Source organism: Malaya genurostris, chromosome 3, assembly GCF_030247185.1.
Source record: "Malaya genurostris strain Urasoe2022 chromosome 3, Malgen_1.1, whole genome shotgun sequence".
In the NCBI taxonomy this organism is placed as follows: domain Eukaryota; kingdom Metazoa; phylum Arthropoda; class Insecta; order Diptera; family Culicidae; genus Malaya; species Malaya genurostris.
Window position 1 is genome coordinate 105,738,194 of NC_080572.1, and position 15,613 is coordinate 105,753,806.

Here is a 15,613-nt window from a genome sequence, read left to right on the forward strand (position 1 = left end):
CTGAAGGTAATCGTGGAAGGTCCCTTTCCGAAGCACGACCCGACTTCATGGCCGCCAACACTGTATGGCTAGGAAGAAGCACAAGCAAACGTCGAGGATCGACAAGTGTACAATGACGAACTTGTAGAAACGGCAAAGCGAATGAAATCGAAGAAAACTCCCGGCCCGGATGGTCTTGGCATACCCGGACATGTTCAGGACGGTGCTGCAGAGATGGATGAAGGCAACTTTCCAGAAATATGGAAGATTCAGAAGCTGGTATTACTGCCAAAGCCAGGGAAGCCACCGGGGCATCCGGGTTGACTAAATGTGCGGAGGGCAAACGCGGACTGTCGAAGATGCAGTTCGGTTTCCACAAAGGAGTATCGACGGTGGACTACGTAGACTACGCCTGTGAGAAGTCGGCGAAAGCAATGAACGCAATAGGGAGGATTATACCAAACGTCGGCGGTCCGAGAAGCAGCACAAGACGCCTGATAGCTAGTATTTCCTCATCGATACTGCGGTATAGGGTACCTGCTTGGAGTGCAGCGCTGGAAATAAAGCGGAATCGTGAAAAGCTAAATAATGCGTTCCGGCTGATGGCCATGCGAGTCTCAAGTGCGTATAGAACAATATCGTCGGAGACAGTATGCGTTATCGCCGGGATGATCCCCATCTGCATCACACTGAAAGAGGATATCGAGTGCTACCAGCAGAGAGACACCAGAAACGCCAGGAAGATTGTGAGAATCCGCTCGATGGCAAGGTGGCAGCTGGAGTGGGATGAGACGGAGACAGGAAGGTGGACGCATAGGCTCATCCCAAACCTGTCGACGTGGGTAGATAGAAAGCATGGCGAGTTCCTGTCCGGCCACGGACTGCTTCAGGAAGTACTTACATCGGTTCGGGCACGCAACTTCACCGTAATGCCCGGAGTGCGATAACGTCGATGAGACACCAGAACACGTGCTATTCAAATACCCTAGATTCGAGGAAGTACGTAGGGAAATGCACAACGTGCGAGTGGACAACGTCGTTGAAAAGATGTGTCGCGAGGAAAGCACATGGAACGTGGTCGACACAGCAGTCACACGGATAATTTCTGAGCTGCAGAGGAAGTGATGGCGAATTGACGCTGGCCGCCAGAATTGATATCGGTCTCTGGAGAACAACAGCAACAGACCAAAGCACAGAAGACAGCAACAGCAGAAGGTTTCAAGCGGAAGTTCGGTGCATTCGAGCTTTGGTGATTAAATAATACTTAAATAACGAATCTAATTATTATTAACATTAGATTAAAACCAGGTGTTACTGGTAATGTGCACTGCGGCGCGAACAAGAACTCAATCGGAAATGCAGCGGAAGAGCACGAACTGAAGTTACTTCTGGAAAGCATTCGTTGATTTCCGTATCGAACCATAAACTTCTATCAGATCCATTAGCAGTGGAGTCGTCACGCTATCGCTGTGCTCTGAAGCGAATAGCTCACGAAGGTTCCGAATCCAGCATGTGTGCTGCAGAATTTTACACTGAAGTAAATGTAACGAAATGCAAATAAAAGATAACAATAATGGTTCTGGATGGGAGTTTGTCATCTTTGATTTAGAATTCACTAAATTAATAGTTCAAAACATAAAATCATTTAAAAAAAACTTTTAATTCAGATACAAACAACAATATCAAATGAAGCGCAGACTTTGTCAACGTCAGCGATATCAGGCAGTTTTGTCAATGAAACATGAAAACTACAATCACAGAGAACAGAGAGCCAAGTAGAGATTTCAATGTATATAAGAAATTTAACGGTTGTTTTAAAAAAGCAATCACCAAGTAGCAATCCTCCTGTAGAGGCGCTCCGTTTATGGGATCTTGCGTTTGAGCTTCCGTACAATGGTTATTAATGCAGGCAAAGTCGTACACAACGGTGATCTTTAACGGATTTTCACTTGTATGCTTTACATAGCTTTTTTGAAAAGGTTGTACTAGCTTGTATGTCTGTTCTCTGTGCTTTTAGTTCTATGCCAATAGTAAAAGAATCTGTTGCATTCCGGAGCAAGGATGATTAGCATGAAGAGACACTGAGCAAATATAGGTAATATTTTAATTGCAGGAAGATTTCCTTTGTCGATGAATTATGCTTTAGATGTACCGTGCCCCCGCTACCCCTCTGTAAAAGCGGCCCTGAATCACAGTGTTATGGATTACATTAAGGTTTTTTTATATTTATAGAACGGAATAAGCACTTCATTGAATATTTAAATTGTTTAATATCTGAATAAATAGATCATTTAAACATTTCAAATACCTAATCAGTGAAAAAGTCATCATGAAAATCTGACGTATAACTCAGTATCCTGCGGAAGTAGATAGAAAATTAGACTGCTGACTGCGTGTGCAGTGCTCTCATGCGGAATGAAGACACAGTGGCAAGACTGAAAATTGATCCACGCACCGGCCGTGCAAAATCTGAACATGTTCCGAGCTCTGCACAAATGCACATACGAAGTTGTTTTTTTGGCCATTTTGCCGGACAGGAGAATGTTGCGGACTCAAGTAAATTTCTGTTGTTTCATTCATCTGTCTTTGTCCCAGTAGCACAAATAGTATTTGTCTCAGTTAGCCGAAATATTTTATGAACAGATTCTACTGAGTCTTACAAATTTAGACAGCCATTGACACTGAGCCCAATCAGCCTAATACTAAAGAAACGCATCAGATAAACTGAATATAATTTCTGTAAGCCAACCCAAAATAAATTATAAAATCAAATCTAACCGTGAATAGGAATGACACGGAAGGCACTAATAAAATATTTCAAAAATTATACGTATATGCAACGAGCAACCAATGAATTGTTGCATGCATCCTCGTTGGCAAAAAGTATACGTAAAAAACAAACACGCCTATATACCGCACGAAAATGCCGGTTCTGAGAATGTGTGTGCTCGTCTGGACTACGTCTGTCGAGTCTCGTAACGCTCAGTCAAATAAAGCTAGCAATAGTACAGTGTGTTGGGTGTGCTCTTTGGAACAAGCTCTACTCCAAGAACAAGTTTGATATCACGGCAGAGATTAAAATGGCCAATATTGGAAAACTGTTCGCTAGCGGTTTGGTGAAAGCTGCAAATATCAACAACGTGCGATTCTATTGTTGCGGTAAGTGGTGCTGTATACTCAAGACCCGTAGATATCCTTTTTATTGGCATGGTTACCAAGGTGGTAACATGATGTAAGCCTTATTTGATTACATAGTTCTGCGCCTGCTCATTATGTTTAGTACATGCTTTCATCTTCAAAGAAACTTAGATAACATGTACTCATTGTTGTTTGTAGAAGTATCTATTATATTTTTCATTTTTGATTGCGTAATATGGAACCAGAAATTCAAGGTCATTCTGTTATGTCTGATTGATAATTTTGTAGCCGATCTGAAAAATGTCACATACAATACCGTTCAAAAGATTTGGAACAAAAGTCGCGAAAATGCGACCAGAGCATCGTTGAAAATGAAATAAGATTTGATTTGAATTTCAGATTTTAGAAAACAACGACAATAGCAAAAACCGATTATTGATAACGTTGATTACAATATTATGTAACTGAAAAATCTTACACTGTACTTATATGAGTAAAATGCACGACAAATACAATTTGAAGAAAATACATTTTCCATTTACTATTTTCACAGCTTCTCCAAAGACACTGGAATTCATTAAAACAGAGTTAGTAGGGGAGAAGAAGAATGTTGCTCTGATTACATTGAATCGCCCAAAGGCGTTAAATGCGCTTTGCAACGGATTAATGGACGAAGTAAGTCAAGCACTAGACAAGTTCGAAGCTGATGCTTCCATTGGAGCAATCGTGATTACTGGCAGCGAGAAGGCGTTTGCGGCTGGAGCTGACATAAAGGAGATGCAGAATAACACATATGCCAAGTGCATCACCGGAAATTTTCTGAACAATTGGACCCGTGTTGCAAAAGCTCAAAAGCCTGTCATTGCAGCTGTGAACGGTTACGCTTTGGGTGGAGGCTGCGAATTTGCAATGATGTGCGACATCATTTATGCGGGTGACAAGGCTAAGTTTGGGCAACCGGAAATAGCTCTTGGAACGATCCCCGGTGCTGGTGGTTCTCAGCGCACCACACGTGTAATGGGTAAATCCAAGGCCATGGAAATGTGTCTCACTGGTAATATGATAAGCGCTGAAGAAGCCGAACGTGCTGGACTAGTTAGTAAAGTTTTCCCTACTGACAAAGTTGTTGATGAGGCAATCAAACTGGGTGAAAAAATTTCTACTTTTTCACCATTGATAGTACAACTATGCAAGGAAGCAGTAAATACAGCTTATGAAACCACACTAAATGAAGGATTGAAATTCGAAAGACGTCACTTTCACGCAACTTTTTCAACCAAGGATCGCCTTGAAGGCATGACTGCTTTCGTTGAAAAGCGTGCACCACAGTTTACCAGCGAATAAAGAACAATCTACGAAATGCGATACTCAGGAATTTTTCGTATGAGCCTGCCTAAATAAGTGATCACCACTATATGCATTTATTAGTCATAAATCAAGATAATGCATAGCATTTTTGTAATACAACGAATGTCGAAGACAATTAAAGCAAAAGTGATCTTGCTAACTGATGAAAGCTTTTTTTAATGCACTTCTCATAATCTCCATGAATTATATTCTGATTTACTTGGTTATAAAGTGATGTTATGCGTAGTCATTAGCGGCCCTTACACGATCATTAAAAGTGTCATTACTAAAAAGTAATGACACTGCTAATGATCGTGTAAGGTCTACGAGTTCAGTAATGACATGAAAAATGATGGAATTCCGGATTTTCCATCATTACCAACATTATTTCTTCTTCTTATTTTTTTGTGGAAGTGCTGAATATCTTTAGAACTATACGCGAAAAAATGACAGATGTAGATGTGTAGATTAAAATTGTTAATATTTCATTAACCTTAACGTTTCAATGGCAAATCAAATTTATTTTCAGCTAAACGAAAATAAAAATATTGCTATTGCTGAAGTAGTTACAAATACTCATCATTAATAATGAACGCGTAATGCTAAAAAGTAATGATGTACAGTAATGCAGTAATGACGTACGTTTGAGCAGAAGTGTCATTACTTAGTAATGACACTTTTAATGATCGTGTAAGGGCCGCTATTAGCGGCCATTACACGAGAATTATTTTTGTCATTTTTAATGATGACTAAGTAATGATATATTTCAAATTTGATAAGCGATCCTTACACGAAAATTATATTTGTCATTTTTAATGATGACCAAGTAATGATATTTCAATTTTGCATAGAAAACTCGTCATTACTGCACTATACACGTTCAATAAAATGATATTATTTTTTAGTAATTACATTTTTAATGACTCGTGTAAGGGCCGCTATTGAGAAGTTTCTACTTAGGCTGTGAACCATTTCGTAATTAATTTTAACTTTCGGTAGAAATCTGACACTCGAGTTGTTATTTTGATGTTGTCAAAAATAACCCTGCTCGAAAGCATGGTTATTTTTGACAGATCGATGGTTATTTTCCGACACTGAAAAAAATCTTGCAATGAAAATTATAATATTAATTCTTTAGTCAAAATTATTTCCAGTGCAAATAAACCCAAATAACTTTCCATCCGTCAAACTTTGAAATGGGCCGCAGTTTTAGTTGAATTTAACTGCTTAGTTATTTAGATTTATTCCCAACGTAAATAATTTCAACTAAAGAATTAATATTAGAATTTTCAATGAAATTTTCAGTGTCGGAAAATCATCGATCTGTCAAAAAGTTATTTTTGACAACATCAAATTAAACGCTCGAGTGTCAGATTTCAACCAAAAGTTAAAATTAATCGCGAAATGGTTCACAGCCCTAGAAACCCCGTTTCTCTTTGTTTCTTAAAGGGCTATTGCATCGTGTTATATTACCGATTACTCGACGTTTAATTAACGAATTGTGATAAATTTGAATAAAATATCTTTGCTTCGGCTTTAAGAAGCAATACCTCAGAAAAAATAGTTCGAAAATTATGCAATACTGCTGTTATAGCAACGCGAAAATTCAAAGCGAGTTCACCTATTTACATCTTACCGTCAGAGCCAAACTACCGAACAGAGATAAACGTTCTATTTATTTTTTTAAAATGAGCTACATACAAAAAATTTAAGAAATTATGCCAAATACCCCGGTATGAAGCGAACGTCAAATAAAAATGTGTCGATAATTAACATTTGGTGTGAACAAGCCTTAATCATCTGCTAAACATTTTTGAAGCAGCACTTCGATTCCTACGAAGAAGTCGAAAACTGGGTGTCTGATTGGTTTGCTTCAGAAGACGAACATTTCATAAATTTAATCCACCTAGTGGTGAAATCGATGTCATAAACATCACTAGATGATCTCGTCAAGAGTTTTTGTTCAAACTTGAATAAAATCTAAAGCTTTCTTTGGGTATAAAATACCATAACCGTTTCAATTCGTAAACAGTTATGTCAAGTTATATAGATTTAAATGTGGCAATTCTGCACGCTATACAAAATTGAGCAAAGCACTCTGTATGCTAGGCGGTGAAGTTTTCTTCTTCCATACCAGCACGTGCCGATTTGCATCATTTTGTATGACAGTTTGAAAGTTTTGACACTCATTGCTCTATAATTTCGGAACCGGAAGTCGGATTTGGATGAAAATGCACAGTATCTTTTAAGACAATGAGAGCTTCAATTTGAATTGGTTTAACCGTTGCTGATAAAAAGAAGCAAGTTCCGTTTTTGGAGCTTTCAGAAACGGTAACCGGAAACTAGTAGTCCCAAAGTAAATTTATATATCCACTAACTAACAAGGTCTACCAACTAGAAAAATTTATCAGTAAGTTTTATGAAAATTTGTACCTCGTTTCGCTATCGCTTGTGAGAAAATACTCATGAAAAACGAAAATTTTCCACTGATCGCGCTGTAATACCGGAACCGGAAGGTGGTTCTGGATCAACTTTTCGGGGACTTTTTAAAGAATTTCAAGAACTTTTATTCAATTTGAATTATTAATTAATTAAATTAACTACTTATTTAAAAACCGATTAAGAACTTTCCTGGAAAATTGAGTGTGAACTTTCTCAGAGATTTGCACATATTACCTTGTAATTCCGGAACTGGAAGTCGAATAAAGATAAAATTCAACAGCAATAATTATAAATAATTAATGGGATCATAAGACTTTTCGTTGGATTGAAATCTCTAAGAAAAGTGAGTGACAATTTTGTCATTTTTTGGTGCATATCACCAATCATAAGACCTTTCATTTGAATCTGAGTTTGTGAAATACACACACATACACACACACTGCACACACACACACACACACCGCACACACACACACATACACACATACACACAAACACATAGGGGGCAGCAGGGACTAGTCCAAGGGCTTAACGACCCCTCCCCATGGTCACTGCGAGTTAGGGGGCCTGCCTAGGATGTGGTGGGGTTCGGCAGTGGGCTCTGTTGAACTTCTATAAAAAGCTGCATGTGTCCGCAAGTAGGCCCTAGCAAAGCGACTGTGTACCGCTCAAAGCACACAAGCCCAGCAGGAGTGCCAACCGGCACATCAGGTTCGATACCAGTAAGACCCTGATTATTATATACTGGCCACGGCGAACAACAACGGACATGATGCGGATAACGGATCGGATGACGATGATGGGCTGACATTCGTGCTGTTCTGTTCCCTGAGTAAGGAAGGGTGATACCGACTTGAAACGGCGAGCGGGCCAACAGTACGTCTGCCTCCGTCCCGTTAAAACCTTGGCAGGCCTCCGGGTACGTTCAATACTCGCACCAATTAAGGTGGGTAGTAGGCCCAGTTGAGAGCACTCCTGGCTTACGCTGATCCGGCTCTGGACACGAACCCTATGAAGGTACGTGTTCAACCCTCGCTAGGCCTCCCTGCTCGCAAAGATAACCTAGGGATCATAAGCGACTAGTACAACGAGTGGAGATAGCGGCCCGGAGTGGGGACCCTGAAGAATGGAAGTAATCGAAATCGAAGTTGAGAAAGAAGTGACAAATCCGTTTGTCAAGAGTGGCTTGGTGAGGACACCGCCGCCGCAAACCCAGCAGGTGCAAAAGCAGCACACGAACGAGCAGCAAGCTCAGCAGCAGGGTCAGCAGCAGTATAGCGCGTGGACGAAACCACCACAACCACCGAGGGTAGAGGCAGCGAAAAAGTTGGTGGACGAGCTGCACGAGTATGTGGATAAGAGAAGTAACGTGCACAAAGACATCAAGGCGTTGGTGATTAAGCTCCAAGGCGCTCTTGGTTCTGCTGTAAAGGAATGGAAAAACGTAGTGCAGAGAGCAGAAGCTGGGGAGAAGGAGTTGTTAGCGGCGAAAACTGCTTTAGAGGCACGTCGCGCAGCGCAAATGCAAAGGGTAGAAGCCGACACAGCTACGAGGGAGGTCAACACAGCGAGTAGGGTCCCCCCTGGGGTGCAGTCCACGCCCTTCTTCACACCAAAGAGGCCAAGGGCATCGCCTGGAGATGTTAGACCAGGTGGTCCCAAGAGACACAAGGATGCCCGTGTCACTGGAGCTAAACTACCACCAGAAGCAACCGACGCGGTAAACAGCCGCACTGAATGGGAGGTCGTCGGCAAAAAAAAGGAGAAAGCGAGCAAAAAAAACCCGCCCAAAAAACGTAAGGTCGTCAGGACGAGGAATAAGAGCGAGGCTCTCATCGTCAAAGCGAGCGACGACTCGTACGCCGAAGTCCTACGCGCTATGCGGATGAACCCAGATCTTAAGGAGCTAGGGGAAGACGTGCAAAAGGTCAGGCGCACTCGTAATGGTGAGATGCTTCTCGAGCTGAAAAGAAACCTCAAAGCAGGCAGCATCTCGTACAAGGAGCTTACCGAGAAAGCCCTCGGAAACAAGGTGGAAGTAAGAGCCTTGTGCCCGGAAGTGACTCTCCGGTGTAAAGATCTGGACGAGATTACTACGGAGGAGGAGGTAAAATTAGCCCTGAAGGAGCAATGCGAGCTAGGAGAGGTCCAGATGACCATCCGTATCAGGAATGGACCTGACGGCACCAAGGTAGCCTCAATTAAGCTGCCAGTAGATGCAGCTAATAAAGCGTTGAAAGTGGAGAAAATATGTGTGGGTTGGTCTGTGTGTCCACTGAGCGTTTCCCAGCTACCGGACGTGTGCTTTAAGAGTCTGGGTTTTGGTCACTTCGCACGGAACTGTCAAGGGCCGGATAGGAGTAAACTATGCAGAAGGTGTGGCGAGGAAGGTCACAAGGCAAAGGATTGCACGAAGCCTCCGAAATGCCTAATTTGCGCTGCCACGGGGGATAACAAACATCCTACAGGCGGTAGCAGATGCCCGGCCTTCAAACGAGCGAGTGCAACGAAGTCCCAGTGGAGGTAGTGCAAATCAACCTCAACCACTGTGATACGGCACAACATCTTCTGCGGAAATCTGTTGCGGAACATAGATGCGATGTTGCGATCATTTCGGAGCCATACCAAATTCCACCCGGAGATGGAAACTGGACATCAGACGGAGCCAAAACAGCAGCGATATGGGCAGTGGGAAAATACCCCATTCAAGAAGTGGTGCACTGCGCAGATGAAGGGTTTGTTATAGCCAAAATCAACGGAGTCTTCATCTGTAGTTGTTATGCACCTCCACGATGGACGATCGAACAGTTCAACCGGATGTTGGACAAACTAACGGAAGAGCTAACCGACCGAAGACCAGTAGTAGTAGCTGGTTCTTCGCCTCACGAACTCAAGGGGAAGCAGTCTTCTGGAGGCCCTAGCTAAGCTGAACGTAGATCTTGCCAACGACGGTACCACTACCACCTACCGTAAGGATGGTCGAGAGTCCATCATAGATGTCACTTTCTGCAGCCCGGGAATGATAAGGAGCATGGACTGGACAGTGTGCGAAGAATACACCCACAGCGATCACCAAGCGATCCGGTATTGTGTTGGACGCGACTCGCAGGTGGAATCAAGCAGAACGCAGTTTGGTGAGCGAAAGTGGAAAACAGCGAACTTTAACAAGGACGTATTTGTGGAAGCACTGAGGCTCGAGCGCAACACAATAAACCTCAGCGCGGAAGAGCTGACTGCAACACTATCACGTGCGTGTGATGCAACCATGCCTAGAATGGGAAAACCCAGAAATGAGCGACGTCCGGCGTACTGGTGGAATTCGACGATCGCTGACCTGCGGGCACGTTGTCTACATGCCAGGAGAAGGATGCAGAGAGCTAGAAACAGCGGCGAAAGGGAGGAAAGAAGGTTGCCCTATAGAATAGCAAGAGCCGCACTCAACAAGGCAATCAGGCTCAGCAAGAAAGAGTGTTTAGAAGAGCTGAACAACAACGCCAACGAGAATCCGTGGGGTAATGCCTATAAGATGGCCATGGCAAAGATGAAAGGTCCAGCAGTTCCACCGGATAGGTGCCCGGAAAGGATGAAAACTATAATCGAGACCCTGTTCCCGAAGCATGAGCCTACGATATGGCCGCCAGTACTGTACGACGTACAGGATGTCCGCGGCGACGAAATCCGAGTATCAAACGAGGAGCTGCTTGCTGTAGCGAAAGCCTTACCGGTGAAGAAGGCTCCAGGCCCGGACGGGGTTCCAAATGTGGCCCTTAAAGCTGCGATTCTGGAGAATCCAGACATGTTCAGGACTACATTCCAAAAATGCATGGAGGATGGTAGTTTCCCTGACATCTGGAAGCGGCAGAAGCTGGTGCTGCTACCAAAGCCAGGCAAACCACCCGGCGATCCGTCAGCATATAGGTCTATATGCTTGTTGGACACAGTCGGAAAACTGCTGGAGAGAGTGATCCTTAACAGGCTCACGAAGTACACTGAGAGCGAGAACGGTCTGTCGAACATGCAGTTCGGATTCCGGAAAGGCAGGTCCACTGTAGAAGCCATACGAGTGGTCATGGAAACCATGGAAAAGGCCCAGAAGCAGCAGAAAAGGGGAAACCGCTACTGTGCGGTGGTCACATTGGACGTGAAAAACGCTTTCAACAGTGCCAGCTGGGTAGAAATAGCCGACTCTCTGCACAGGTTGAGGATACCAGAGTACCTATGTCAGATTCTGAAAAGTTATTTTCAGAACCGGACGCTGATATACGAGACAGACGCCGGATACGTAAATATGTCTGTCACGGCTGGCGTTCCACAGGGATCCATCCTGGGTCCCACGTTGTGGAACATTATGTACGACGGAGTGCTGAAGCTAAATCTGCCCAGGGGAGTTAGGATTGTCGGCTTTGCGGATGATGTGGCGCTCCTAGTAATCGGCGAGTCTCGAGAAGAGGTGGAGGTTCTCGCCATGGAGGCAGTAGACGTCGTTGAGAATTGGATGCGGGAAAAGAAGCTTGTGCTGGCACATGAAAAGACTGAAATGGTCATCATCAGCAACCGAAAGGCGGTGCAACATGCGAGCATCTCGGTCGGTGAGTGCATCATCAATTCGAAGCGTGAGGTCAAGCATCTGGGCGCTATACTGGACGATCGACTGAACTTTAATAGTCACGTTGACTACATATGCAAGAAGGCAATGAAGGTGATATTGGCGTTATCTCGGATTATGCCCAATAATTCCGCGATTGTCAGTAGCAAGAGGAGGTTACTGGCGAGCGTGTCATCATCGATCGTACGATACGCAGCTCCAGCGTGGTCGATGGCATTGACAACAGCAAGGAACCGAGCCCAGTTGAACCGCACTTTCAGACTGATGGCAATGCGCGTGACAAGTTCGTACCGAACAATATCGTCAGACGCTGTGCACGTGATAGCCGGAATGATCCCCATCTGTCTGCTACTGGAAGAGGATAGCCTATGCTACAGGGATCAAGGCACAGGACGAGCCCGGAGCAGAGAGAGAGCCAATACGCTCACTAAATGGCAACAGCAGTGGGACAACGCGGAGAAGGGAAGGTGGACGCATCGATTAATTCCTAACCTGTCGGTTTGGACAACTCGAGTGCACGGCGAGGTAAACTTTCAACTGACGCAATTCCTGTCTGGACATGGCTGTTTTAAGCAATATTTGCACAGATTTGGCCACGCAAGGTCGCCGTTGTGTGTTGAGTGCCAGGAAACAGAAGAAACGCCGGAGCACGTAATATTCAGCTGCCCACGGTTTATCCAACCGCGTAGCGAAATGACTGCCATCGTTGGCGCCGATGTCAGTGTGGAGAATCTCGTTCAAAGGATGTGCAGTGACGAAGGAAAATGGAACGCGGTGAACTGGACAGTTGTTCAGATTATGTCCACACTGCATCAGTCGGTGTTGAACAGTCGTTCGCACCGCACGCGTATAGCTCTTGGCTCCTGGAATTTTTTTCTGGCTACCTAGAGTTTCATTGATTCAAGGCTTCAGTCTTTTTCAAGGCTACCTGAATCACTAACTAAGTGACTAAGTGATACAAAGAGTGATATTAGAGTGACTAAGTGATACAAAGAGTGATATTAGAGTGACTAAGAAATTAATCAGCCTTTTTTAAGGCTAGCTAGGAGTCTAATCGAAGACTAATTTAGCCTAGTTAATTTAATTTAAAATTTCATTAATTTCAAAAATGCCTGCGTCCAACCGGAAAGGCAACAAGCCTAAGGCTAAAAATAATTCAATACGGAATAAATCACAATCCGTTATTCAACATTTTTCTAATAACATTCACGATCTTATAGAATCTGAATGTAAAAATAAAAGACAACGGACGGATTTCCCTTCCGTTGATCCTATGCCGTCTAACAATATTTACGAGATTCTTCCTGAATCCGATTGTAGCGACATAGAAGAAAATTCTTCAAAAATTCCCAAAATGGACGCTTGTCGTTCTGGGAAGAAACATCAATCTATGCCACCAGTGACGGTGATGATTTCCGACTTCAAAGCATTCCGTACTGAGCTTTCTACTTTTCTCCCGGAAGTAAAAGTCTCATTTCAAATCGGACGAAGAGGAGAATGTCGAGTCTTGGTGGATGGATTGGAAGATTACGAACGTCTTATTCGATATTTGTCCGAAAAACTTCATAAATTTTATTCATATGATATAAAATCAGACAGACCCTTCAAGGCTGTCTTGAAAGGATTATCAAATGATCAAAGTATTGATGAAATTAAAAATGAACTAAAAGAATTGCTTGGTTTTGCCCCTTCCCAAGTAATACTTATGAAAAAAAGAGCGAATGGTACTTCTAAACCACGCTCTGGAATTTCCCATGAACTTTACCTAATACACTTCAATCGAAGTGATGTAAACAATTTGAAAACTTTAGAAAAAGTACGTTTCATTTCCCACATTAAAATTCATTGGGAACATTATAAACGGCATAATCGTATTGCTAACTTAACGCAATGTCGTCGTTGCCAAGGCTTCGGTCATGGAACCAAAAATTGTCATATGGATATACGGTGTTTGAATTGTGGTAAATCGCATTCGAAAGACGTTTGTCCAATGAATGAAACCACTGATAAATTTTCATGTTCAAATTGCAATGGAAATCATAAATCCAATTATTTGAAATGTCCTGTCAGGGAAAAAATTTTAAACGCTCGTTCGCTTAGACAACAAGTCAAATCAACGACCTTAAATTTACAGAATATACCTGAAAATTCTTCTAAGGCACCTGCCAATTCGTCTTCTAACGAAAACAATTTATTGACAGGTAGATCGACCTCGTCATCATCTTCTTCTAATGTCAGTTATGCTGGTATATTAGGTAGAAATCTATCTCCTATTTCTTCTAATGTAAATAATCAAAACACAGGAGTGCCTTGCAGTTCTTCTTCTAACGAAAACAATTTATTAATAGGTAGACCGGCCAAATCATCTTCTTCTAATGGCAGTCTACCTACAAATATTCCTTCAATGCCATTCGCTTCTTTAAATGAAGTCGATTTAGGCGATATAACTGAAAATAAAATGATCTACCTACAAGATCAACTTTTTCAAATGATCATCCAAATGAATTCGACTTCATCACTTTTTGAAGCATTTCAAATCGGATGGAAATTTGCAAATAATATTATAATGAATTTAAAATTTAACAGTGATGTTAAATAATTATTTGAATATTTTAAATTGGAATGCTCGATCTTTGAAATCGAGTGAAGATGAATTTTATAATTTTCTCAAAGTTCACAAAATTCATATTGCCATTGTGACAGAAACTTTTCTTAAACCAAATGTAAAATTGAAAAGTAATCCACATTATGTGGTTCATCGATTTGACAGGTTTACTGGAATTGGTGGTGGAGTTGCCATTTTTGTCCAACGGCAAATTAAACATCGAATTTTACCTTCTTTCAATACTAAAGTTATTGAAAGCTTGGGAATCGAAGTTGAAACCATTCATGGAATTTATTTCATCGCTGGAGCATATTTGCCATTCCAATGCACCGGCGAACAATTAAATTTCTTTAAAGGCGATTTGCAAAAACTTACAAGATATCGATCGAAATTTTTCGTAATAGGGGACTTAAATGCTAAGCATGTCCAGTGGAATTGTAGGCAAAATAACAGTAATGGTAAAATACTTCATAATCAACTCTCAGCTGGTTACTTTACAGTTCTTCATCCCAGTAATCCTACTTGTTTCTCTTCCGTGAAAAACCCGTCTACAATTGATCTGGTTCTAACAGATCAAAGTCACATTTGTAGTGAACCGATTACTCATGCTGATTTTGACTCAGATCATCTTCCTGTAACATTCAGACTTTCCAACGAAGCTATAATTAATCCAATTAGTTCTATTTTCAACTATCATAGAGCTAATTGGTTGGATTACAGATCTCACATTGAAAATCATGTGGATCATGAAACTATTTTAGAAAATTCTGCGGACATCGACACAGCAATTGATAATTTGAATCATTATATTATCGAAGCTAGAAATCTTTCAGTTCCCAAAGCTCAAACTAAATTAAATTCTCCTATCATCGATGACAATCTTCAACTGCTCATTCGGTTGAAGAATGTTCGTCGACGACAATATCAACGTTCTCGTGATCCTGCTATGAAAAACATAGTTAAGGATTTACAAAAAGAAATTAAACATAGATTTACTCTTTTGCGAAATGAAAATTTCGCTAAAGAAGTTGAACAAATTAAACCATATTCTAAACCTTTCTGGAAACTTTCTAAGGTTCTTAAGAAACCTCAGAAACCAATTCCTGCTCTCAAGGAAGGAAATCAAATACTTCTTACAAATGGTGAAAAAGCTCAAAAACTTGCTCAGCAGTTCGAGAGTGTCCACAATTTTAATTTAAACGTTGTGAGTCCTATTGAAAATGAAGTCTCACTGAAGTATGATCATATTTCAACCCAAGTGTTATCACACGATGACATTATTGAGACGAATTTTGATGAAATTAAATCAATTATTAGGAAACTCAAAAACATGAAGGCTCCTGGTAATGATGGAATTTTTAATATTCTTATTAAAAATCTTCCCGATGTTGCCTTGAGACTCCTGGTTAAAATTTTCAACAAGTGTTTTTCATTAGCTTACTTCCCAAAAAGATGGAAAAACGCTAAAGTAATTCCTATCCTAAAACCTGATAAAA

General features: G+C 41.8%; 3 protein-coding genes across 3 annotated transcripts; all 3 read left to right on the forward strand.

Moving 5' to 3' along the window:
- The first annotated feature begins 239 nt into the window (after window positions 1–239).
- On the forward strand, window positions 240–926 carry LOC131433917 (uncharacterized). The gene has a single exon (XM_058600532.1). It carries the CDS (start codon window positions 240–242, stop codon window positions 924–926), a length of 687 nt encoding a protein of 228 aa, XP_058456515.1.
- A 2,034-nt stretch (window positions 927–2,960) lies between these two features.
- On the forward strand, window positions 2,961–4,633 carry LOC131437904 (probable enoyl-CoA hydratase, mitochondrial). Its single transcript, XM_058607560.1, has 2 exons — window positions 2,961–3,138; window positions 3,671–4,633. Exons 1-2 carry the CDS (start codon window positions 3,060–3,062, stop codon window positions 4,459–4,461), a joined length of 870 nt encoding a protein of 289 aa, XP_058463543.1. The 5' UTR covers window positions 2,961–3,059; the 3' UTR covers window positions 4,462–4,633.
- Window positions 4,634–8,032: 3,399 nt separating this feature from the next.
- LOC131433918 (uncharacterized) lies at window positions 8,033–11,877 on the forward strand. The gene is made up of 4 exons (XM_058600533.1): window positions 8,033–9,429; window positions 9,501–9,725; window positions 9,802–10,867; window positions 11,659–11,877. The coding sequence occupies exons 1-4, from the start codon at window positions 8,033–8,035 to the stop codon at window positions 11,875–11,877; spliced, it is 2,907 nt and encodes a 968-aa protein (XP_058456516.1).
- Window positions 11,878–15,613: the final 3,736 nt, after the last annotated feature.